This window comes from Protomyctophum bolini, assembly GCF_963924005.1.
Source record: "Protomyctophum bolini genome assembly, chromosome: 8".
NCBI lineage: Eukaryota > Metazoa > Chordata > Actinopteri > Myctophiformes > Myctophidae > Protomyctophum > Protomyctophum bolini.
Genome location: NC_137869.1, coordinates 10,458,980 through 10,484,365, shown reverse-complemented (window position 1 = coordinate 10,484,365; position 25,386 = coordinate 10,458,980). Strand labels below are relative to the sequence as shown.

At 44.4% G+C, this 25,386-nt stretch overlaps 1 protein-coding gene across 2 annotated transcripts in view; it reads left to right on the top strand.

Annotated features, from left to right (window-relative positions):
- The window catches only part of nek7 (NIMA-related kinase 7), an 84,282-nt gene that overhangs the window by 13,473 nt on the left and 45,423 nt on the right, over window positions 1-25,386 (top strand). Inside the window, exons 2-4 of one of the 2 annotated variants that reach the window (XM_080770050.1) lie at window positions 16,045-16,132; window positions 23,586-23,726; window positions 24,739-24,801. In XM_080770050.1, coding sequence (XP_080626176.1) covers window positions 16,073-16,132; window positions 23,586-23,726; window positions 24,739-24,801 — 264 coding nt within the window. In that variant the 5' untranslated portion in view covers window positions 16,045-16,072. The remainder of the gene's footprint in view (window positions 1-16,044; window positions 16,133-23,585; window positions 23,727-24,738; window positions 24,802-25,386) is intronic. The other variant, XM_080770051.1, reaches the window with a different exon arrangement.

Below are 25,386 nucleotides of genomic sequence, written 5' to 3'. Positions count from 1 at the left end.
CCTGAGGATAAAAAATAAGTACACCACTGTGTGTGTGTGTGTGTGTGTGGGGGGGGGGGGGGGGTGTACAAAATGTTGGATTATTCCTTTAAAGACAACACGTCATAAATTTTGTTCATAAGAGGACAACCTATTGGGAATATGCGTGCACAGTTTCACCGCAATCGGATGCTGTTCATGATTTATGGCATTTTGTATGGCAACATGCCTTCGGCTGTTGGAGACAACTGGACAACTAGAAAGTGGTGCATCATAGAGCGCATATCTCCACTACTCTGGGTTACCTACCAAGGGCTGTGTTTGGCCCCTCCCACTAAATGTCCCACTAAATGTCCCACTGTGTCGCTGTCCGTGGTGCTGTAATGGCTCTCATTCTCTCTCCTCTTCGTCCTCTCTCTCTCTATCCCTCTCTCTCTCATTCTGTCTTTCTTTTTGTACTGTTTTGGGTTCCCAGTAGAAATATTAGGCCTGGGCCGTGGCTCAGCGGTCCAGGCACCTTGGCCGGTAGTCCGAGCCTGGCAGTGTGCCGCGGGTTCGACTACCGATCCCGACGGCCTTCACTGCATGTCACTCCCCCATCTCTCTCCCCCATTTCCTGTCAGCCTACTGTCTGTCCCTCTATAAAAAATATAAAATAAAGGCGAAAGCCACAAAAAAACAAACATTTAAGAAATATTGCAGGATGCAGGACTTGACGGTAACATTGCAGCATCGATTATGCAGGGCTAAACGATACTTAAATATTACTGTGGGCAGGAGCGGGCAGTCTGAAATGAAACCATTGAGGGTATGGGCAGAGTGGTCCGAAATCTAACTGCTAGTGCTACTAAGATTCTGTCCAGACAGCTCGGGCTGTTTGACTTTGGAGATTGAATATATTCGCTGGTGCGCAACAACGCTGAATGTCAGATAATTGCTCGTTGCTAATAGATTGATTCCACCTGCTGCCTGCACAGCGCTAAACATTTTTGCCTAATCTGCAGCTAGTTAACAAGAGAAATTGCACATAGGCTATAAAAAGTATAAAAAAAAAGGAATTAGAAACAGTGAAAACAGGCAGGTATAGAGGAATACCTGCCTGAGAGGGACGGGCAGACTACACTACACCATTAGTAGGCTAACAATAATGTAGATCATCAGTTTTTTTCTTGTCTTTCCAGATTGGTAATCACCATAATTTATATCTGTTCTCCGAAAATAGCTCATCTACAAGCTCATGCACTGGCTGCAGATTGGCTATTTTTGGATAAGAGATTTATGTGCAAATGTGCAAATATAAAAAAAATAGCTGTGATACTGGACGAGGTGGAAAGTGATGACGTACGCCGTACGGTTCGTTTGGAGGGGACGTGGGGACTATTGTGTCACCGTTTCAGCAAATAGGCGGCATTCACTGTACACACGGACATGACAAAGTCACGTATCCAAAGTTGGACACTCTGGGAGATGGTTTCAAAATTAGCCGGTTAAGTCCCCAAAAACGCCGTTTCCGTGTGGCCAAAATGGCAGATCGGCTAAATAGTTGTGCGGGTAAGATTACGTCCTCGCCTGGACGAGAGGTGTGTGTGTGTGTGTGTGTGTGTGACACACTTCTATCATTATTATCCTTTTTTTGTCTGCTTTGAAGTTTGAACCAAGTCACTCTCACAATAGTAGAATGTGAGCATTGCTAAATTAATTTAATTGGCAGGACTCTGCTCATTTAGTGTATAGGCATTAGGCATGCAGCCTTGCACTACTACTAGTATTACTGGTATATATCTTCACACAATGTCTGTTCATGTTCTCACTTCCAAGACTTGTGCTTATGAACCTGGCATTTCGCTCCTACTGAACCACTGTCTGCTGCCTGTTGCATACATGTAATTGAATTGGTCATGTTATACTGGAACATTAAAACTGTTAGTTGTGTGCAGGTGTTCTGAAATGTCTGAAATCTACATGCTCACAATGCATTGAGCACAACATGTTGTGAGGTTGTACATCTGCTACTTTTGTCAGGCATTACACTACAGTGAGGAGGCATCCTCTCTGACACACGCACACACACACACACACACACACAGACACTACATTTGACCTCAGATTGTCAACAGTATACTACAGTGTCTCTGGATCCACACACACGCACGCACGCTCGCGCACGCGCACATGCACAGTGCACACACCCTACATTTGACCTCAGATTGTCTACAGTACACTACAGTGTCTCTGGATCTGGTTAGGTGTGTGTGTGTGTGTGTGTGTGTGTGTGTGTGTGTGTGTGTGTGTGTGTGTGTGTGTGTGTGTGTGTGTGTGTGTGTGTGTGTGTGTGTGTGTGTGTGTGTGTGTGTGTGTGTGTGTGTGTGTGTGTGTGTGTGTGTGTGTGTGTGTGTGTGTGTGTGTGTGTGTGTGTGTGTGTGTGTGTGTGTGTGTGTGTGTGTGTGTGTGTGTGTGTGTGTGTGTGTGTGTGTGTGTGTGTGTGTGTGTGTGTGTGTGTGTGTGTGTGTGTGTGTGTGTGTGTGTGTGTGTGTGTGTGTGTGTGTGCATGCGCTTGTGCTGTGTGTGTGTGTCAGGCAGCAGGGCCCACCACAGAAGCCACAGCAGACTGAGACAGAACCAGTGCCAGACCCAAGCTTGATTTCTGTGGAGCCATTTTCCCATGGGCCCACCATGAGTGTGTGCATGTTTTTAACAGTATACATCCACAGGCTTATTTATTCATCATCTTGCATCCATATCAGTGTGTGCGCATGCGCCTGTATGTTTCTGCATCTATTACATTATATCCCAGGCTGCCTTTTGGTCACCCCCCCAAAGGATCTCTTGAGTGACAGGGTCGTGGTAAAAGGTGCTTTTCAGGTCATGGCCATGTTCATTTCCATTACTAGCTGTGGAGCTGGTAAAGGGTTGTGGTCCTCTGCCCAGGCCTGGTGAGCCCCAGACATCAGCCCTCAGCCCCACACGTTAGCACTCAGCTATGTAACGAGACATGCCTGGGAACTGCTCCTCTCACATTACTAATGATTTGGACATCTTGCTCTTGTCATTTCCTCTTAGACAAACTCCAATGCTGATGCAGGGTAACTGCTTTAACCCATTCTGACCTGAGATCAGATTCATACGAGGTTTCCACTGGACACACACTGGTCTGATGAACCCATTATGACCTGAGATCAGATTCTAAAAATGTCAGTCGTTCTTCGAATTTTTCAAAAATAGCAGACCTACAAGCTCGTATCGCGCCACTCGGTGGCGCGATATGAGCTTGTAGATCTGCTATTTTTCAATAGCTAAAGCATAACATGATGCTAACACCAAAATGGGTGCCCGGTCAGAATGGGTTAAACTATCCAGGGAGTGGGAGAGAGAGAGAGAGAAGTGGGGGCTCATACTGTAGGCCTATATGAGAAAGACCATCGTTTTGTGCGAAGGGGAAAATAAGCTGCACGTGCCAGATGTTTTTCTTTTTTTTGCAGTAGTAGCAGTCTCGTAGATTCATCATGCTCTTATAGAAAATATCAAATAACAGTGCTTTATCCTCTCCACACATCATAGTTAAGGCGTTGCGGTTGAACTACTGTCATTGCTTTCCCAGGATGCATTGATTAGCCTGTAATAGATTTGGTACAAACTGGAATAAACATTTCCACTGCAACCTCCCTCAGTCCAACTAATATGACTGGCAATTTATTTAATTACATAATGTTGATGCAATTTGCACTTCGTTCACGCATGTGCATCTCATACTGCAGTTACAGTACACAGACGAACATACGTAGAAAGTACATTAATAATAACTTTAACATTGAGTCTTGGAACTAGCTTCAATGGGATTGTTTATGGGATTATAAATGTGTTCAAGAAAGACACAATTGTTTGTCAGATTGCCAAAACAATCCTTAAAAATTACAGAAAAGCTGGTGTTGCAATCCTTCTTTATTATTTATTTTTGCCACCACCTCCTCCTAATAAAGGCATTTTAATTCTGTTGGTTTTCTGCTAGGTAACCCTTCTAGCTCGGCACAAAAACATAGGCAACTTAGCCCCAGCTCTGTGGTACAGAATGTCACATCTGATATCCTGCTGCCAGAGGTGATGAAGCTTAATTTGGCGGTCAGTCAGTGGCATGGTTAACGAACAAAACCCTCATTGGACCTGGAGCAGTGAAGGCTGTGCTGTGTCGTGGCATTGTGGTGGACCTGAATCTGGCCATAGGGCACTAACATACCCCAAAACCCTAGGCGGTGCAGACACTTTGTAGTTAAAATGGTTGCAGCTATTTGACCTGCTTTGGGTGAGCTCTACCTTTGCTAACCTTGAGTTTTGCCTGACATTACAGCACCTGCAGTGATGGCATCCATTGCAACTAGAGTGTTACATCTACAACTCCTAATGTCTGTATATTTTAAGGCTTTCTGCAAACCTGGGGAAGCTAGAAATTAGCTACAAATGTGAGGGTGGCGGTGATGATCTTCAGAGGCTGTAAATTACTCTGAACATACAAAAGCTAATAGTTTTGTTTTAAGTCATATCCGACCCAGAATGTTTAAAATCTTCAGACTTGGTGTCGTCACAGCAAAAATCATCAGAACGAAATTCCGTGTGTGCGCTTGCGGGACTGGAAGCTAGCTGACCAAACACAACTTTCTCCACTCGTTGCAAGGTGCAGTATCTTAAAGTTTTTCTGGTGACAGAAGAAAGCACTAGGCACAATTTACATTAAGGAAACTTAATATTCGAATGAAATTCCTTTGCTTAAATCCTCTTGTCCTACAACTAACTCATGACTGACTGCAAGTTTAAATTTATATTCTGGAACTTTTATAATTTTTACTTTCTACTTTATAAAACTTTATAAAGTAGGGTGAGCTAAAATGACAGCTTCGTCTGAATTCCATTGGCTGCTTAATTCTGCCCTACGCTCAGTACCCAAACAACCTATGCTTTTATTTTCGGGGAATGCCTGGGGGAACAAGACACATTTCCTGGCCTAGGAGTGGGAGTGGACTACAGTGCAGAGGGGCGTCGCTCGAAATATGGTGACGTCATTTTTCTCTGCTGTTTTCTACCAGGGAGGTGAATTACATGTCGAAATATATCGCTCTCATACAGGCTGGTGTTACTGGGCCTTTATAGCTTCAGATTAAGGATGAGGTCATTGTATGTGCACCTTTTCACTGGATTCTCTCTCTCTTTCTCTCTCTCACTCTGTAATTATGTTTTGAATATTGCACATTCAGCTTATATCATCATAACTAAGATGGGACTGTAGCCCTGGGCCTCAAGAAGGCCAAGGCCCAGACCACCAGGGTCCCTGTCCTTAAATGCCCAGGGGCTTCTCTCCTTCATACAGCCTGCTGTGCTGAGTGCTGACCCACACACATGTCCAGCTTCCAACTGAGAACACTGCGGGACTCTGCAAAGCTGCAGCTCTCGTTTCCACATACTTTACTTTTCCTTCACATGATGCTGTCTGGCTATTCACAGTCAGCGATTTTGTCAATACCCCCTTGTTTATTTTCAGTGATTGACAGTGTGTATTGGTGTATATGTGAGCAGGGCAATGAGAAAAACACGTGCATTTCTTTTGTCAGCTGGCATTATAGCTGCCCCTCGCTCCTCTTTTATCATTGAAATTGGAGTTTACCTTTTTACAACTTACAAGGCCGACTGGAACGTTTTTTTTTCTTGGTTTTGTTTTTCAAGGGATTATTAGCATCCTCTCGGGCCAGCCATCTATAGCATGATGAAACAAGCACATCAAACGGCCGTGTGACTGAGCGCTAACACTGGCTCTCTGCCTTCTGCTGTAAGGCACCTGCTGCCGGAGTGACAGGTCTGCAACAAAGGACACACAACACCCACCCACCACAAGAGAGCCATCAGGGTGCTGGAGTGGGAAGGACAATGGGGCAAAGAGGTGGCCAGGGCCTTTAGCCGCACGCCAGCTCGCCTTGACAACAACAAGGAAGCACACAAGGCGGGGAAGAGGAGACCAAAGCGGAGGAGATTGTCTCACACCTGCATGTGCTTGAGTTGTCTTGGTCAATGGCAGCCATTTGTACTGTAAATAAATGCTGGAAAGGAAACTTAGAGTAGAGCAGACACACACACACACACACACACACACACACACACACACACACACACACACACACACACACACACACACACACACACACACACACTCTAGTCTATACACACTACAGAGATGAAAACAGTGGGCAGTTCATCGTTGTTAATGGGATGGCTGGTTCATTTAGGGTCAGATGATGGAGTGCAGATCTGCAATTTTGCAGTAGCTATTGGAGGTGTAATACACACACACACATGCACGTGCGAGCGGTGAGCACACACACACACAGGGCTCGACGCTTAGCATTTTTCCAAGTAGCACGTGTGCTACTAAGTTGGAAAAAATCACACCCGTGTGAACTGAGTGTTGCAACTCCCCTCTCTCCCCCCCTCCTCCCTCTCTCTCTCTCTCTCTCTCTCTCTCTCTCTCTCTCTCTCTCTCTCATTAGCAGGCAACAGTGAAGCACTAATACTATCTCTCTCTCTCTGTTTCTGGCACAACTGGTACTCATAGTCATTGGCTCATTAACTAACGTCACATAGGTGAACACATAGGTGAACACATAGGTGAACACGGACATTGCTGTTCCTTGGAGTGGTTGCACCACTCAAAAAGTAGCACACAAATTATTTTAGGAGCACGATGAAAAGTTATCAAATGTGTTTTTGAGGGGCGCTAGCCCCTCCTATATACAGCTTTAGTCCCCACACGTCTCAATATTTGCCATTAACAATGAACGGATAAATTAGGTCAAAATCTTGCTAAATATGACATAAATTAAACATAATTTTATGCTGATAAGACTATTAGTTTTTTATGCAGATAGATAGATAGATAGATAATCAATTAATCTATCATGTGAGTGTGACATTTAGTGCAGATGCTACTCAATGGTGAATTAGTATTGTAACATTCTCCCTGGCTTTGACTGCTTCAGTTCAGACATATACACCTCTGCGTGGTGGAAGGAGATGGTGGGGGGATTTTTGCCTTTTTTCCGTTCCTCGTTATGCAGGCCACTGACTAGCTCTGGTCCATAGCTCTAATCTAATGCGTTGCATTTAGAGCTATGGACCAGAGCTAGCCACTGACTAATATGTATGCAGCCAGGTCGGTCATTCGTATTGCGCTGCGCAAGAGTTGTTTTGGTAGATATCAATCAATCTGTCCTGGCGTCCACTCCATGTGCGTGCGCACGTGCACTCTTTGCGTGCACGGCTGCACGCTGTTTCACCCACGTTTGGTTAAAAGTTATATCAAGTGATGTTTTAACATTACAAACTTTAACACACACACACACACACACACACACACACACACACACACACACACACACACAATATACAGTGTGCATATAGTGTATGTGGACAGTGGAAGGGGAATAAATCAACTTAGGCCTCACATGCAGCCCGGGCCATTTGTGCTGTGCTATTTACTTCTGCAGTGAAATAATCATTAGCCTATAAAATGTGAAAGTGAAAAATGTAAAGACAACCTATAAATAGTCGTTGAGCAGGAATATGGATCACTGGCCTCACTGAGTCCCAGAAGACCTTGGCGCTTTGTTTTGTCTTCATTCTCTTCATCTCCCCATGATCTTTCATTGGAAGAGTTTAGTGAAGGCATCACACACACATTTTCTATTACATAGAAAATTATGCACATATTACTGCATGCAATGCCAGAACTGGTGGTCAGAATGTGCTCACTGATTGTCAATAGCACGCTTTAAAAAGCTATTGTGAACTTAGGGCTGCCGTAATTGTCCAAAAATTGGATTCGGATATTCGTTTTAAAAACCCACGTGGATTCGAACAATTCGAGCCATTCGGATTTCGGATTTCAATTCGAGCCAATCGTTTTTTTTAATAATTATATTTACACCAATACAACCTGAGACATAACATTTAAGATCGCATTGCTGGCGCAACTCTCTCTCTCCGCGCATTGGTGTTGCTGAAAACTGAGATGGAACGGAACGCATACATTCTCCCTTCTCCAGTAAAAAAAAATTCTTAAATGAGCAATCCTACCACACAGCCTCCGTGCCTCAAAACGAGGCACGGAGGCAGTGTTAATTCTGCTGCATTATTATTATCTGTGGACTGTGGGTCTGCTGCCGACGTTATGAAACTTTTTAGCTGGCTAGCGCCTGCGCTTCGCTGTTATGCTCAAATTAGTGACCCTAAAGAATTCTGAGGCAACGTGGCTGGAGACGAGGCAGCCAATCAGAACTGCGCTGCGCTGCGCTGTATAGTCTGTGTTTAGGAAATGTGCGAGGCTGCTGATTTATTCTTCAATGTATGCCGTTGTCGGCGTGTCGCGTGGCAAATATAACTAATCTACAAGCTCACAAGTCACAACGCTTACCCATGGCACCGAAAACTAATAATAATAATAAATAAAAATAAAAATTTTATTATTATTTTTAATTCGAACCTTAATTTTATATATTCGGTTATTAATTATTTTTTTTGATTCGAATCTATATTCGGATATAGAATATTCGTTGGCAGCACTATTGTGAACTAGTATTTAACTCTTTGTCTGGTGGTGGTGGTGGTGGCAGACAAAGTGGTGGCAGACAAAGTGGTGGCAGAGGAAGCCCTGTAAATCCTTACAGGGCGTTTTCCGTATATTTGAGCATTTTCATTTCCGCTATGGAGACTACCATTGTAAAGGTACAAATATGTTCGCATGCAGGCTCGTCCAAGTGTTTAGTTTACTTTAAAACACAGATGTCAAGTGACATTTCTTCCTCAGGCTAGTGGGAATATGCGTGCAGAGTACTGCAGAGTTTCACCGCAATCGGACGCTGCGTTCATGATTCGCGCCATTTTGTACAAAACGGGCCACTCCTGCAAACCTTAGAAGCCAATCTTAGCCAATCAGGATGGAATATGAGAAATAAAACAGACATGTCTTGATCACGTCACTAGAGATCATGTGTACCGATTTGCGTGAAATTTGGATTTTGTTTTTTACACATTCCGTGCGTTGGAGCCTAATTAACATGTCACACTCACTGCCGGTGTTTACAGTTACCTTTGAAGCGTCAAAGTGTCGTAATTCTACCTCCTTATGATGAAAATCAAACTAGTCCATTACATGAGTTATTTCGCTCTGTTGTGTTGTTTATTAGCAATCTAATAAATAAAAATACCAACCAATTGACTTCCATTGAAACGGGGAAACAGCTCTCAAAGTCAACCTTTTAGCACATAAACCAACGCAACAAAAGCTGATTCTGACAGGTTATCACATCAGGAAAACTCATGCGGTTTTATTTTCATCTTTTAAGATAGATTTATAAAGTTATATATATATACTGAAGCAGTACTACGGTATCCCCAACTCTCGCGGTGACAACTTGCGAGGTTTCGTTTGTAAACAATTCTCCATGCTGTTTGAGATGCACCCAGCTGCAGCCTCGCATACGAGCAGTCCCAGATACAGACACTTCTTTTAAAGTGTCTTCTAAAGTGTCTCCCTCAAACACGTCCATTGTGTATGTTTTTAGTGACAAGCGGACAAGATCAAATCCATTTGTTTGCGTCCCTGTCGTGGCTCAACAGCATTCCAATAATACGCTTTGAGTGGGTGTACAGTTATGTACACCCACGATAGTTTGCCCATAATACGGTAAGAAAACAACCCAAACCTCTCAAAAAGTGGTCTTACCCTTTAAACTTAAGCGTCTTGTATTTTCTCTCATTTGAAAGAGTTTGAAAATGCTCAGGTACATTGACGCCATTGACAACACACATTCTGAATTCGTCCTAGTCATTAGTCCAGACCATGTTTTCTTGTAGAATAATGAGTCGTGTTTGATGTCGATGTTGTTTGGTTTCACCCTCCCTGATTGGCCAGAAAGTGTGGTAATCCCACTCTGAGTTGATTAAAATAAGTCTGCAGTAGATTAAGCCAGTGTAACATTAAATGTCTGTGAAGAAGTGTGACTTCTTCATCTTCAACTTCTTCTCCATCTTCACCCTGTTATTTTCTTCCTAGGTTGTGAGACAATAAAGTTTCCTCTTCACATTTCCTATTCCTTCTAATTCTTAGACCCTCTCTGACTCAAAGACCTCAAAGAGTGTGTCGTGCGCCAGCTTCTCTGAGGTGTAATTGGTCCTCTTCCGTTCTTTTTTTTTTCTTTCTCTCATTCTCGGCTTGCGGTCCAATGAACACACACACACACACACACACACACACACACACACACACACACACACACACACACACACACACACACACACACACACAGCTGACACATTCAGCCTTATGATTTTGAATAGTGATTAAAATGACTCTGAAAGTGTGCCCGCTTCAGCGCTTCTGTGGTATCCAGACCCTTCCATCATTAGCGCCCTCTCTCTCTATCTCTCTATATGTCTCTCTCTCTCTCCTCTTTCTGTCCGTCTCTATACTGTTAGTCAGGCAAGGGGCTTCAGACGACGAGGCCTGGGGTGGGCTTTCATGAGTGCAGACTCAAAGGTTTTTCTGCACTTCTTGTAATCATGGACAGCGCCTCTTCTAGGACTTTGTCGCCGTTTCTCGTCTTCCGGGCCGCTCTAAGGTGCCTTTGATTCCCTCACATCCCCACACTCGGGCCATATCGTGTCAAAAAAATTTCTGCTCTCCCTTACAAAAACCCAGTCCTGCCCCCTCTTCTTTTCAACTCCTCTACTCCTTTCTCTCTGTTCTTTCCTTTCCAGGCCTACTTGCTCTTGAGGAAGCGCAGGCTCATCAGCCTCGCGTTCATATTTATTGTCCTTGGCTTTACAGCTGATTTAGCAGGTCCCATCTTTTGCGACTACTTAACTTCTGCAGCACCCTTCCTCTTCGCTTCTCCATTCATCTCCCACTTCACCCCCCACACACCCCAGTTTGCCTTGATCCAGATCCTTTTTTAATCTTCTCCTGCCCCCTTTGTTTTTCTTCTTCTCCTGTTTTAAATGAATAATGCAGGAAGGGAGGAAGCGGGGATGAAAGAGGAGCTAAAGCCAGTTGCCGACCTCCGTGGCGCACCGCTCCGTTCTGTTTCTCTCACAGGACCAGCACGTCAGGCTAACGAGCTTCACTTCGCACCTTGCTCTCTCTGTTCTGCCCAGCTTTGCCTCAGCCTCTGCCCCATTTTGCCCCACCACATCATTCTAGGTTTGCTACATTGCTGCTGTTCCCCTTACCCCATTGGACTTGGGTCTGTCCCCACATTGTTGTCTACTCAGCCACTGTGTTGAGCTGCTCCACTTTGCAAGTCAGTTCTCCACCATGGCTCTCTTCTAATCTTCTCATGCCCATCTCTGCTCTACTTTATTGCACCGCTTCCTTCTTGTGTTGACTTCTTAAACCTAGTTTAACACTTGCTGTACGATGGTGGTGCTTGCCAAAAATAACAGATTTTCAAGCAATGCATCTCTATTACCTTTTGCGTTTTTCACTTGAAAACGTTTTTCACTCCAAAAAGTAACTGTCTAGCAAAGGTAAAGGAAAGTCTATGGTTCGTCTTGAACAGGACACGGGTAAATTTGAGGATAAAGAACAAAGTGGTGCATAAACAGATGTGTTCTCACTGGTAAGGCAAAGAAAAATGTTTTTTTCTACCATTCCTTTCGCTTCCTGTAAGTCTTCTGTGTATAATTTAATTAGCTAGCTTTGTGACTTGGCCTGCTGTGTGATTGCTGGGCTGGTGCCCCAGATCAGATGGAAGTCATGGAACGCAGTCAGAGTTTTGTTTAAGTTGTTTGTTTAAATTGAGTGGTTAGTCAAATGTTGTTTATTTTTACTTGAATTAACAGGAAAGAAGTAATCCATATGTCAAAGATGAATTATTAGATAGCCCCACTATTATCCAAATACGCCTTTTTTGTTCTTTTTTTAAGATTTATTTTGGGGCTTTTTATGCCTTTATTGATAGCGAACAGATAGAAAGGAAGGAGGGAGAGATATGGGGTGGGGCAGCCTAGATGCCCAGACATTTGAGCTAACCGTCCGGGCCCAGATACTCCTTTTTTATCTACTATAAGTACTTAGGACCAGCTACAGGCTCAGTTACTGAGTGCCCAGGTATATAATTGTGTTTCTATAGATGTTCTGTCTACAGCACACTGAAAACCAGGCTGCTAGCCTGCACCCAATCCCTTGAGCTGTGTGGCAGGCCCGAAGTAGATTTCTAGCTCTCTGGTCAAAACTGTGAACTGGCCTTTGCCATCCACGCATCTATGAATAGTCAGAGATTTAACTTTTAGCTGCTGCCACCAGTGGCCAAGCCAGTCAGCTCAGCCAAGTAGACAGCCAAGCAGCTGCCTCCTTCACACGGCAGAAAGGAAGGCATTCAAGGCATCCAGGCTGGCATCTGGAGTTTGTGCCCGCTGAATGTTGTGGAAGGAAAAACTATGCCAGACAAGAGGGCATAGTAGGGAGGTAAGCAGGAGATGAGGAAGTGAGGAAGTGCCAGGAAGACCAGACCATAATACTCGAAGAAAATATTTGACACTTTAGGTTATATTTTTAAGGGTTTAATTCCAATTCGAAATGTTCATTTTCTTCTGTTTTTGTTTGGAAATACGCAATTTTTTACTTGCCTTACTACCTATTTATTATAACTTGGTGTGAGACTGAGGAGTATGCAGTCTCGTTTATGCCTCCTGATTGAGTTGGCTTCGTTAATTGTCCTGAGTTCCCCTGGTTCCATGTTGATGTAATGTGGCACTGGCACTCTTAATTGATCTCGTTAACATGGGATGTGGGAGGTGGTAGAACGACAGGGAGCCCAGATGCCCCCTGGGTATTTTGACACGCAGGCAGTCGGAGACATGGCGGGTCAGCAAGAAGAGTTAAGGATGCCAGCCCCAATCTAACAACGCAGGAGGCTGAAAATCTAAATGTCACCATAGTCAGCCAGCCTTTGGCTCCAGCACTGTGAAATAGGCCACATTTACACCTGGCCTTACAATTTCCCTACAGATGTGTTCAGAGTCTCTGGGGGAGCACGTAACTTTGGGAAAGTGTCATAGTAGCTTGTTTACAACTGAAACGGACTTCCTGTGCATAACTTAACAAAATAAGAGCCACATGATTAGTCGACACTAGTTTTATTTCTAAGTCTACTTACAGGACATTAACATCACATTTGAGTTCCTTTTGAATGCCTGTCAGATTTCTCTACATAACTGCCTCAGCTGTTGGTGCGCAAATGCCCCTTGCATGCCTTTGATCTATGCGCAGAAAACATTTTGACGACGTATGCCCACTGGGGCATCGGTTGTGTGCCCTTGTAAATATGTAACATGTAAACACAACATGAACATAGTACTCTTATTACGAGCGAAGGTTCGAACCCCTGAATGTTCGGGGACAGCCTTAGTAGCCAGTTCATGTGCGTGAATGCCGTGACACAGAGCGCAATGGCCGGCATCCCGCGCCGTCGCTAAAATAATGTTATAAATACATACAGAGCCCTGTGGGATTTTGTCTTTATTTTATCGGTTCACCATTAGCCGTTGGTGTTCGTCGGTTACCAATTTCTTAACGGCTAATGGTTATCTGTTGGACACCCCTACACCCATAAAACCCATGATACTCTGAATGACGCAACGTGAAGCCGTGTGCTTCGACAAACTGATTATAGATGTTCATAAACGAGAGTTTAGGAACACGCTGTGAGTGCAGGCTGCAGCACTGTTCTAGAAATGAAAGACAATGTAAAAAATGAAAAGAAATCTTAAATGACTACAGGTATGTCATTTCTGACGGTGTTTCCAAAAGGCAGTGAAAACGACAGATTATAGATTTTCTCCATTGTTTGCTATTTAAATTAAAAGGTGAGAATAATCCAGGATGGGACATTTAACAAATGTTTTCATTTAAAAAATAATAATTAGAAATTCTCTAGGCTATTTTTCTGCCTCCAGTGTCGGGTACTTTTAAATCCTCCTAATTTGTTAGCCCCTTTATATTATGAAAGCCTGCAAACTTATTTAAAAAAAAGCTCTTAAATGTAGATCTCAGGAAATAACATTCCCAATATAGTCTACGCAATCCCTGGAGAGGGTATTATTCAAACAGTTATTTTAATGATCTTCAAAGCCTGCATGCGGGCCAGAAGAAAAGCCAAACAAATCTAAAATAAACATGAATGAAACAGCAAAATGCTTAGACACATGCACAAAAAACATACACACACACACACACACACACACACACACACACACACACACACACACACACACACACACACACACACAATCTACACATGCACAGTGCACAAACTGCACACATAAACTGTCCAACCCCTCAACAGTCAACACACACACACACACACACACACACACACACGCACAGAGCCATGCAGATATCTCTGTTTAATTAGCATTATTAACCTTTAGTGAATCGGTCTGATGACATCAGCAGGGAGACAGCTCCTGGATGCCATGCCTCTCTCTCCATTGTAGAGGGGGGATTTTTAATTGGCAAGGGAGACGCTCTCACTCAGTCTGCTCCATCAGAGGCGACGGAGACAAGACACACAATAACACACGGATGACAGACAGACGCATACACAGACCGACTGCAGTCACTCTGCTGAAACACATGCAAATGACCCACCGTGAAGTGTTTTGCTTCCCCGCTCCCTTTGGAGCGAGGAAGTTGTGTGTGTGTGCGCGTGTGCGCGTGCGTGCCCGTGCGCGCCCACACATGGATGCCATCCATGCATGTATTCATGTGAGTGAGACAGATTATTGCTTGACGAGACATTACAGATAGTGACAGAATCATTAGAATTCCAATCCCGGGTTTTCCGATCCTGCAGACCAGCCCTATAGTCTGGCCTCGGTCCTTTCTTCCCCCCCGCCCCTCCTGAGGTGCGAACACGAGCTTCTAGTCTGTATTTTTTCCCTTCCTGACTCTGTCAACAGCATCTGCTCATTATAGCTTCCCTGCATTAAGCTGTTTCCATTTCCACCTGTGTGTGTGTGTGTGTGTGTGTGTGTGTGTGTGTGTGTGTGTGTGTGTGTGTGTGTGTGTGTGTGTGTGTGTGTGTGTGTGTGTGTGTGTGTGTGTGTGTGTGTGTGTGTGTGTGTGTGTGTGTGTGTGTGTGTGTGTGTGTGTGTGTGTGTGTGTGTGTGTAGCCACATCTATGTGTCTCTGCCTCATTCTGTATGTTGAATATATGCATCCTCTCCCGTCCACACCTTACATGTGTGTGTTTTTGCCGATGACACAAGGCTATTGTTATGCAGCCTGACTAAATTATGAGTAGAAAAAGGTGTTGAGTGTTCAGATTCTACAGGGTGCCTATGCATTCTACACCACACTGTTTCCTGTTTATCCAAAACTGAAACCTCGAGGTGCATTAAGTCATTATTCTTCTTTTTCTAATTTATTTTTTCATTGTGCATTCGGGTAACATTTTACATTACAGGGATGAATGGTAAATCCCAGCGAATCCTTTTTGGAATATCTTATGCACTTATCTTTTCTCTAGGCTACATGCCAGAACATGCAAATATACAATGCTTTGGCATACCCCCTTTCTCCACACTCTTGCCCTCCTTGCCTCATAACCTATATTTTGTACAAAAAAATGAAGAGCCTGTATAACCAGTTGCTCCCCTGAAATGATTCCTGGACTGATTCCAAGGAAATATAAAGAGCAGTGTTATCGCTGCTCATTCAGTTTACCATCGCTGTCTGCTGCTAACTGTACTGTACCACAGTGCAACTTGAGAGGAACTCACAAAAAGACTATCAAATCCTCGTCACGATAACGGATCTGGTTACAGTGACACTGGACACCGGCCAGCCAGTCACTGCCACAAGAGCCAGTTAATTTTCCTAGAACCACTCCACGCACACTGTTGTAAGGGTATTGGAATTTGTACTTTTTGTGCCACTAGTGTGGGCCTATAGTCAGAGACTCTGAGTGTTCATAAAACTTCAACTGAAGGCTGACCAGAGTGTTGTGTGTGTGCTCGTTCCTCAAGGGTGTGAAGGATCCAGTCCCCTAACACCATGGATATGGATGCACAACCGCAAGGACAACAAGCAGCAGTACCAGTTTTTCAACCTCAGGTACTACAGCACTGAACACATTTCATCACCCACACAGATATCTAACTAAAGTCACCTTCATTTTTCTAATGAAAGCTGAGTGTAAATCCAATCGCAATGTTCCATATCTGCAACATGTGGGTACATGAGCCGGTGTCGATTTTGTTTTCTACAAGCTTCCCTACTCTTGACCTAGTGTATTTACGTAATACGAAGTACATTAGCGATGTAGCTATAGGAAGTGGAGATTCAAATGCTGTGACCTGTGAGCACAGGTACTGTTCATATTTCGTACAGGAGATTTAGATAACCGAAAGAAAACCGGCTGAATTCAGCATTTCTTGAAACTGTCTGGGAATTGGACTGACTCTGAAATAAGGGAACTACAATCTGCCGCCTTGTACATTATACGCAACATCCTGTATTGCCCAGTTTTGTGTGGTATTAGACACCTTGGCTTGTGTGAGCATTACGTACTATATCAACAGCCATTTCATGTGGGAATGGACACTATACGGAACCGCGTGCACACTCTCACTCACACACACACACACACACACACACACACACACACACACACACACACACACACACACACACACACACACACACACACACACACACACACACAGGAAGCAAAGACACAAAATCTCGTCTTCATGATTTCTGTCTTTTTTCCTTAATGTGTTCATCCCTGTTATCATCTCTACTGCAGTCAAGTTCAGGCAGATCACTAACCATTCATTTCAGTTACCAACCCCTCTACTGCAGTCAAGTTCAGGCAGATCACTAACCATTCATTTCAGTTACCAACCCCTCTACTGCAGTCAAGTTCAGGCAGATCCCTAACCATTCATTTCAGTTACCAACCCCTCTACTGCAGTCAAGTTCAGGCAGATCACTAACTATTCATTTCAGTTACCAACCCCTCTACTGCAGTCAAGTTCAGGCAGATCCCTAACCATTCATTTCAGTTACCAACCCCTCTACTGCAGTCAAGTTCAGGCAGATCCCTAACCATTCATTTCAGTTACCAACCCCTCTACTGCAGTCAAGTTCAGGCAGATCCCTAACCATTCATTTCAGTTACCAACCCCTCTACTGCAGTCAAGTTCAGGCAGATCCCTAACCATTCATTTCAGTTACCAACCCCTCTACTGCAGTCAAGTTCAGGCAGATCCCTAACCATTCATTTCAGTTACCAACCCCTCTACTGCAGTCAAGTTCAGGCAGATCCCTAACCAATATTCATTTCAGTTACCAACCCCTCTACTGCAGTCAAGTTCAGGCAGATCCCTAACCAATATTCATTTCAGTTACCAACCCCTCTACTGCAGTCAAGTTCAGGCAGATCCCTAACCAATATTCATTTCAGTTACCAACCCCTCTACTCTACAGTAACTAATTTAGAGACTAAGGGCCGTATTTTGCGTGTCTTACTTACCGGTAACTTAAGACCTGGAGGCGTGATCAATGCCATTTGGCTATTCTGAGTGGCCAAAGAGCATTGACCACGCCTCCAGGTCTTAAGTTAAGTAATAAGACCTGATACTTAAGACACACAAAATACGGCCCTATGTATCAAGGGGTTTTGAATTTATAATTAATGCTTTTGCTGTCCCTATCTTCTCCATCAGATCACTATGTTACTAACTATTCAACAGGACATTCCTATGTAATGTGAATGGTGTATAGATCCATTATACATTATAATTATTGTGTACGGTGACGGTCCAGTTATACTGTACGTTAGCCGGGAGAAGCATGTAGCATTGTAGCCTGAATGTGAGACTGGCAGCAGAGGGTGAATGTTAAATTTGTATTCATTTTTTTCCTATTGATCCAAGCTCTGGAGGCTTGCATTGCCTGACCTCCCAGTGTGCCTCTGTTGGTTCAATACAATCCAGGTCGTTCTGTGCAAAATCTGGTCACCGTTGGATTTTAATTCCAGCCGCCAACATCAGGCCCATCGATTTCCTTCCACAAGGATGTTGCTTTCCTTCCATAAAGTATTGAATGGACTTTTAACAAAGAGGATCATCCATACGCCCCAGGAGTGTGTGTGGAAAACATTATTTTTTTAGAGAGGGAGTTGGAGTGAGGACTCTAAAAATAGGCCTGTGTTTTCAATTGTTGTTTTTCTCGACTATGCAAGGGCACTGCAATATTAACACTGGAATTGCCAAGGGGGTTAATTTACCCAAAGATTTGTAATTGTGAAATTAAAGATAATTGTGCTGCACACAAAGGAAAGTCGGATAAAGGCTTTAATGATTAATTAGAGTTTTTAGCAGCATACACATACTCCCCCACACGCACACATTGTATTTTCAACATCATGTATTTTCCAGTCAATTGATGATGCACTGTTGCTTTAGTTTAATGACTCCTTGTCCTCATAGTGTTTTTCAATCTGTTTTTGTCTTTAGTGCAATTTTCATCACAATTCTGGTCTTTTTATCATTGTTCTTCAGTGATGCAAAGGCCCGTATTTTTTGCATGCATGAATATTGGCAGTAAAATGAAATTGGTATGCTACACCACGTTTGTTGCACGTAAAGCACGTCTGAACTGATTTCATATTTAGTGGAAGATGGGGAGAGAGCGCTGGTAAGAGTATGCAGATAGCTGTCTAACCAGCAATCCAGATGGGTGTCTTTCAACAAGTCCTGAATCTGTTTCACACTTTCTCCCAGGGTTCAGTCTATTCTGCAGCACAGAGGGAGAGGGAAGAAAATAAATCTGAATTGTATATGTGATGAAGGATATTCAGTATCGCTTGCGATATATCTTATCTCTTGGTCCCGGAAGTATGATGCATATGCATTAGGTAAATGCGATGAGCTGGTAAGATGTGCATTTTTAATGTTGCATTTGCTCTTTGAGTGAGTGGGAGGGGAAGTGAGAAGCCCCCTCAGATCACATTTTTTTGAGACTGCAGATTCCGACAGAGACGGGATCCATCTGCGAGCGCAGAGACAAGGTAGTGAGGTCGTGCAGCAGATTGAAGGGTGATTTATATTTAGTGGTGTACCGGTGTTGCGCACCTGAAATAGCAGATCTATAGGCTCACACGTTGTGAGCTTTATTCAGTGAGCAACTACAGTAGGTACAGTATAACACGGCTTTGAGAAGGAGAAGCAGCTTTGGGGTGCTGGCTGGCTGGCTGGCTGGTGATGAATATTGTATGGTGCTGAGCTTGGGGGGATTGTGAGGGTACGAGAGGGCCCCTCTGCCTGGTTCATATGTCCCCCCTCTCTAGGGGGGGGTGTGTGTGTGTGTGTGTGTGTGTGTGTCGGCACCTCTCTCTGCCGCCGCTGGCCTTTCTCTGGCAGCCGCTGGCACTGCTGGGCTGTCATATCACACCTCCTCCCCTCCTCTGCTTGTCTTCCTCTCTCTCTCTCTCTCTCTCTCTCTCTCTCTCTCTCCCTCTGTGTCTCCTGCATTCCCTCCTTCCTCTCTCCATGTGTCTGTCAGTGGTGTTTGGCGATGGTGTCATTATTGGCCAGCCCATATCACACTTCCTCCGATGTGCTGTCTGTCTGACTGCCCTCCCTCTTCCCTCCCCTACCCTCCCCCCTTTCGCTCTCTCTCTCTGCCAGTGAGTTGCCCATGGCGATTGTGCGTCACCTTTATACCAAGACACGCTGTCCCTCACAGTCGTTACCCACAATGCCTTGCCTGGCTGCCACTTAATCTCCATCCCCTGCAGCTCGTCCCATCACCAACCGGAATGATGCCAACAAAAAAGAAATAAAGAAACTACTGTAGATATAGCTTGATACGTGGTTAGTAATAACATACCACATGATACAGCCTACTAATTCAATTATGGAAAGGTAAATTAAACCTACAATATATCAACGGTTACACCTGGGAGGAGGGAGGTGCGAAGCTTGGGAGGTCATTCTCCACACTGACTTTCTCCGTTCACCTTCTAACAACAATACTGCTTAAACATCTAGCCTATATACAGTAGTTATGTTTTATGCTATTTAGTTTTAGTATATGCCTGCAGTGTCTATTGCCTTGATCCTCCATATATCGCCCTTCATTCTTACACACGTTTGATAATGACAGGCAGAATGCTACTTTCATGGTGGCACATCCAGGATTGATGTGCCAGGAACCTGACCACTGTCAAGTGTCAACTTCCTGTGTGCAGGTCACTTCACACACAGGACGTGATACATTCATACAACAGGGTTTGAATGAATGGAGAAATAGAAGGAGCAGAAGGAAAAATAGATGGATGAGTGGAAGAGAGGCAAAACACAGCTGCGGTTTCTAGTTGTGACATTTTACCGGAAATCTAGAACGCCTTTCCACAATTCAATGTCGCAGGAGAGTAGACACACAGTCCCATTGTGTCCAAAATGGCGTGATGGCTGATGTAGAGACAGAGAGCCAAGTATCTCGGAAAGAAACAGTTGGGGAAAGTCTTTTCTTTCTCTGTTTATGTGAGCTTTTACATTGTAGACAAGTAGGTTGTGTCATGGAAGAACTATGATTTAGACATTTTGAATGTTTTGTTCTACTTGACACTGACAGTACAATCTCTGTTCATTTATCCATTTGCAACTGTTGCATGACTGCATGTATACAAAATGTAACCAAATGGACCCATACACTCCCAGAGTTAAATGAACACTGTGGAATTTGCAGTGTTCAGAAATACCTTAGAGACATGCGTGCATACCTCTCAGTCGTGTTCCACCCACTGAACTGTATAGGACCTGTTAATCTGAACGGTGAACCAGGCCACACAGTCACACTCATACACACTCTTAAGGGCACATAATAGTCACCTCTGCAGTCTGACCAAACCTCTCCTCCCAGTTTGTTTCAGCCAATGACCCCTTCGTCATTCAGGGTCACTCCTGTGACTTCCCCTCCCGTGTGTGTCTCTGACCCTTTTGTGTGTGTGTGTGTGTCTGGGGTGGGCCCTCACATTTCAGCTGGAAGCTCCCGACTGTGTGACAACCGTGCACGGTGGATGAGACTGCCTGTCAGTCAGCCGCGGCCCTCCTGCCCTTTGAAGGCCAGGCCAGGGGGTGAAGAGGTGCCGCAAATGGCCTGTGAAGTTTACATACACTGCCCACTGCTAAACAGATTAGCTCTAATGAAGTGTCTAATGCCGGGTGCCCGCCGGCTGACATAATCCTGCCTGGCAGCCCGGCCCCGCGGCTGCCAAAAAAGTCGCCCCCCCTCCGGCCCCTCTCAACCGCCCTCGCACGGCCCCTGCCGCCACCCAGGGCGACTCCACGCAGGGAGGTGCCCGCCGTTAATCACGCCGGACAGTGTGCGATCTGACATGCAAATGTAGGTCATTGCATATGTAAATGTGTGATTACGGGGGCCGGCATGCCAGGACACATTAGCGAGACCGCGCTCTCAGCAGGCGGTTGTCACAGCGCTTTAGAGGCTCATGCTAACATTTGTCAAGCTACCATGCAGCGAGTGAAAGCAATGCCCCCTCTTTTTCCTGATGCCCCTCCCTCTCTGCTAATCCAAACATTGTGACTCCTGCATCCTAAACAAACGTTAATGTTGATGACCACAAAGAAACGGAACAAATCAATTCTCAATATTGCACACCTTTTAGTTTCAATCGCCAACTTTGTAGATTTCCACGCAACTCGATTACCATGATGAATTTGCCAGCTATTCTTATTGTTAGTTTGTTGTTGTTGTTGTTATTATTGTGATTATGACGTGCATGTGTGCAGTGGAAGCTATTACCAGTACAGTACAGTGGGAGTTGTTGAACGTTGCTGTGATGCTGAACAATAGGAAGAGGAACAGTATGTCATGCTCGCTGTCAGAGCTGATGATGACGGCCGCATCATGCTGGAGAAAAAAGATGCACACACCTCCGCCGTGTTAATTGGACGGGGCATCTCGTTGGCTCGCGCCTCTCCTCCTGGCTGTCAACTTAAAAAAAACCAAAACAATGAAATGCTTAAATTGGTTGGCCCCATGCTCTGCACCCCCCAACCCCCATCCTCACAGCCCTCCTTCCCTCCAATACACGGGCCTGTTGTGAGTCCCTCTTCCCTTTAGTGTGTGTGTGTGTGTGTGTGTGTGTGTGTGTGTGTGTGTGTGTGTGTGTGTGTGCATGCTTAATGTGTACACGTTTGTATGTACTGTATGCGAATGCATTTATCTCATGCTACATGATGCAGTCTTTATATTAGTGCTGTCAGTATATCAACGTGTTGAACATGCCTGTGTTGGAAATGTGGCGAGTGTAACATTTTATGGCAATTAGTGACTATTTCACAGTTGACCACAGATGTTGGTTAAAGCAGATGGCGTTTGTTTTGGTTTTGTTTTTGGTGTTGGTGTACAGGACATTTCAGCGGAGGAGATATTCCCACTTATATTAAGACCTTTAGTATATAGATTTCTAATTCCCTTTTTGGGCAAACTTCATCTTGGAGGTTTTTGTTCTTGTGGTGCAGTGGTGCAGTGGTGTGCGCGCGCGTGTGTGTGTGTGTGTGTGTGTGTGTGTGTGTGTGTGTGTGTGTGTGAAATCCTCAGTCTCTGTCCTGTGTGTGTTTTCAGGTGGACTCTGTCCAACACTACCACAAGTGAAAGGGCTGGATCCCCCTACTCCTTCTCCTCTTGTTTCCCTCCTTCCTAAGTTGTTTGTCCATGAGCCTCTCCCATGGCCATGTCGGGCAGCAGCGCTGGTGTGTGACATGTGGCATTCTGATATCCGTCACCTTCTGCTTGTCCCCCCGCCGCCCGCCAACGCCCAGCAAAAGTTTACAAAGAAGGCTAGAAAGGTCATGTGGCCCCGCGTGTTATGTTTTATATTAATTTTATTTTTTCACACGTCCAAGGGGCTTATTAGGGCTTATTAGCTTGTAATTTATTTATTTCCTCTTTTAGCCATGCTGGCTGCTGCTCATTGCAGACAGGATAATGGAGGGCAGAACCAGAGGCAAGCGAGAGCCTGTGAGCCTGTCGTCAATCTGTCACTGATGGGTCTTGGCAGACAGAAAAGAGGACAATATTATACTGGAGTATAATGAACCTAATGACCCAACTGAGATGAATTGGCTCCATTACAAGAAAGACTACCTTAGTTATTAGATCAGACTGCAAGTTTGTCTTATTCTGTTTATAACATTTTTTTTTGGTGTGATTGAGTGTTCACAGTTAACTTTGCAATCTCCCTGGGGCCTGTCCTTGGCCCATTCCTTTTTTTCACTGTAGTACCTCGCTGGAAACATTTCATAGACTTTTTAAGCTAATGACATCAATTCATTTCATTTAGATAAAAAATAACAAGAATTGGAGTGGGGAAATATGTCGTCCAGATTTCAAGTCAAATCACTAGCAGCCTGGTGCAACGCCTCTCTACGTCTTTCATCCTTTCTTCCTTCCTGAACTGATGTAGCAAAGACTCATGACTTACTTTGTATTGTCCCTCCCTCTAATATATATTGTGTGTGTATCATTTCAGAAGCCACTGCAGCCAGACATGGGCCATAATTCCCTGGCTAACTTCCAGATTGAGAAGAAGATCGGCCGCGGACAGTTCAGTGAAGTGTACCGAGCAAGATACCTGCTAGACAACACATCAGTGGCCCTGAAGAAAGTCCAGGTGAGATAGGACTCTCTGTCTCGCATGTAAACACAAACAAGATTTTAGTTTTTGTCTTTTGTTCAATTTAGATAAAATAATAATTTTAACTGAAATGAATGCACATTTGCATAGAATTCTGTTATGGCTTGCACTCATAAATCAATAGCCTGTAGTAAACACCCCACCACACACACGCACGCACGCACGAACATGCACGCACGCACGCACAGGCACACATCCTCTAGCTTCCAGCTGGCAGAGAGAGGCATGCAGGAATGTTGCAGTGCACTGCTGTAGGCTGGTTAGCATTCCACCCCCCCCCCCTACCCCCGTCACACTGATACACTCTAATATGCACATATGCTAAAACTCAACGGTAACACGACCATAAACACACATACACCACACCAGCGCGCAGCCACATATTCTGTTTGGTTGTGTTGTATCTGGTCACTGTCAGTGGCTGGTGCTGCGTTACTGTTAATGATCCATCTGATGGGGAGCAGCTGATGCCAACTACACACACACACACACACACACACACACACACTCCAAAACGCACACATGCTCTATGTCTATGTACGTGTATTCATAATGTGTGATAGTTGGTGATCCAGCTGCTATATGCTTTCATATACTCTATCCCTCTATATCTGTATTCAGGATTATGTGTTGTAACTTTTTGACTGAACACACACACACACACACACACACACACACACACACACACACACACACACACACACACACACACACACACAGAGTGTGTATCACTCAGTAAAACATCACCCAGTGACTGACTCCACACTCGTACAGTACATAGCAGTCTCAAAAGCAATGTTCTCTCTTTTCTCCCCATGTTTAGTGTTTTTGTTTCTCTTCTCCATCCCTTGAATTTGCTATAACAGCTCTCTCTCTCTCTGTCTCTCCATTTGTCTCGCGCTCTCTCTCTTCCTCTCTCTCTCTCTCTCTCTCTCTCTCTCTCTCTCTCTCTCTCTCTCTCTCTCTCTTTCTTTTGATCTCTTGATAGATATTCGACTTGATGGATGCCAAAGCTCGGCAAGATTGCATCAAAGAGATAGATCTCCTTAAGGTAAAGGACCAGGGGAGTGGAGACGGCATCATGCGCTGTGCTCTGTTCTCTTAAGGTGCCTCAGCTGAGACCTTCCACCACAGGAAAACAATTGATCTGCGCCAGACGGATCTGATCTGTGTGTGTGTGTGTGTGTGTGTTCGTTCATCGTGTACAGATTGTCTGTCTCGAGTTTGTGTGTGCGCGCGTGTGTACATGTGTGTGAGAGAGTAAGTGTACCTTTGTGTTTTTATGTGTTTGAGCATCTGTGTGTGTGTGTGTGTGTCTCTGTGCGCGCAACATCACTAGCTCCAGTGTGTCGTACCTCCAGGCTCACATTGACTCTTTTTTTAATGCTGAAACTATTGTTATTTTTCATCTCTCTATAATGTTTCAAAGGGGGGCCAACAGTGCATCAGCATGAAAATTTAGTAGTCTCCCTCATGTGTCTTTTGATGTTCTATCTCGCTCTTTCCATCCATCCCTTCTGCTTTTCCACCCTTCTTCTTTTCTCTCTTGTTTTTTGTTTCTTTTTGTTGTTTTCTTGGTTCCAAATGAAGCGTTTTCGTTTATCAAACCACGTTTCGACGTGAGTCATTTGTGCTG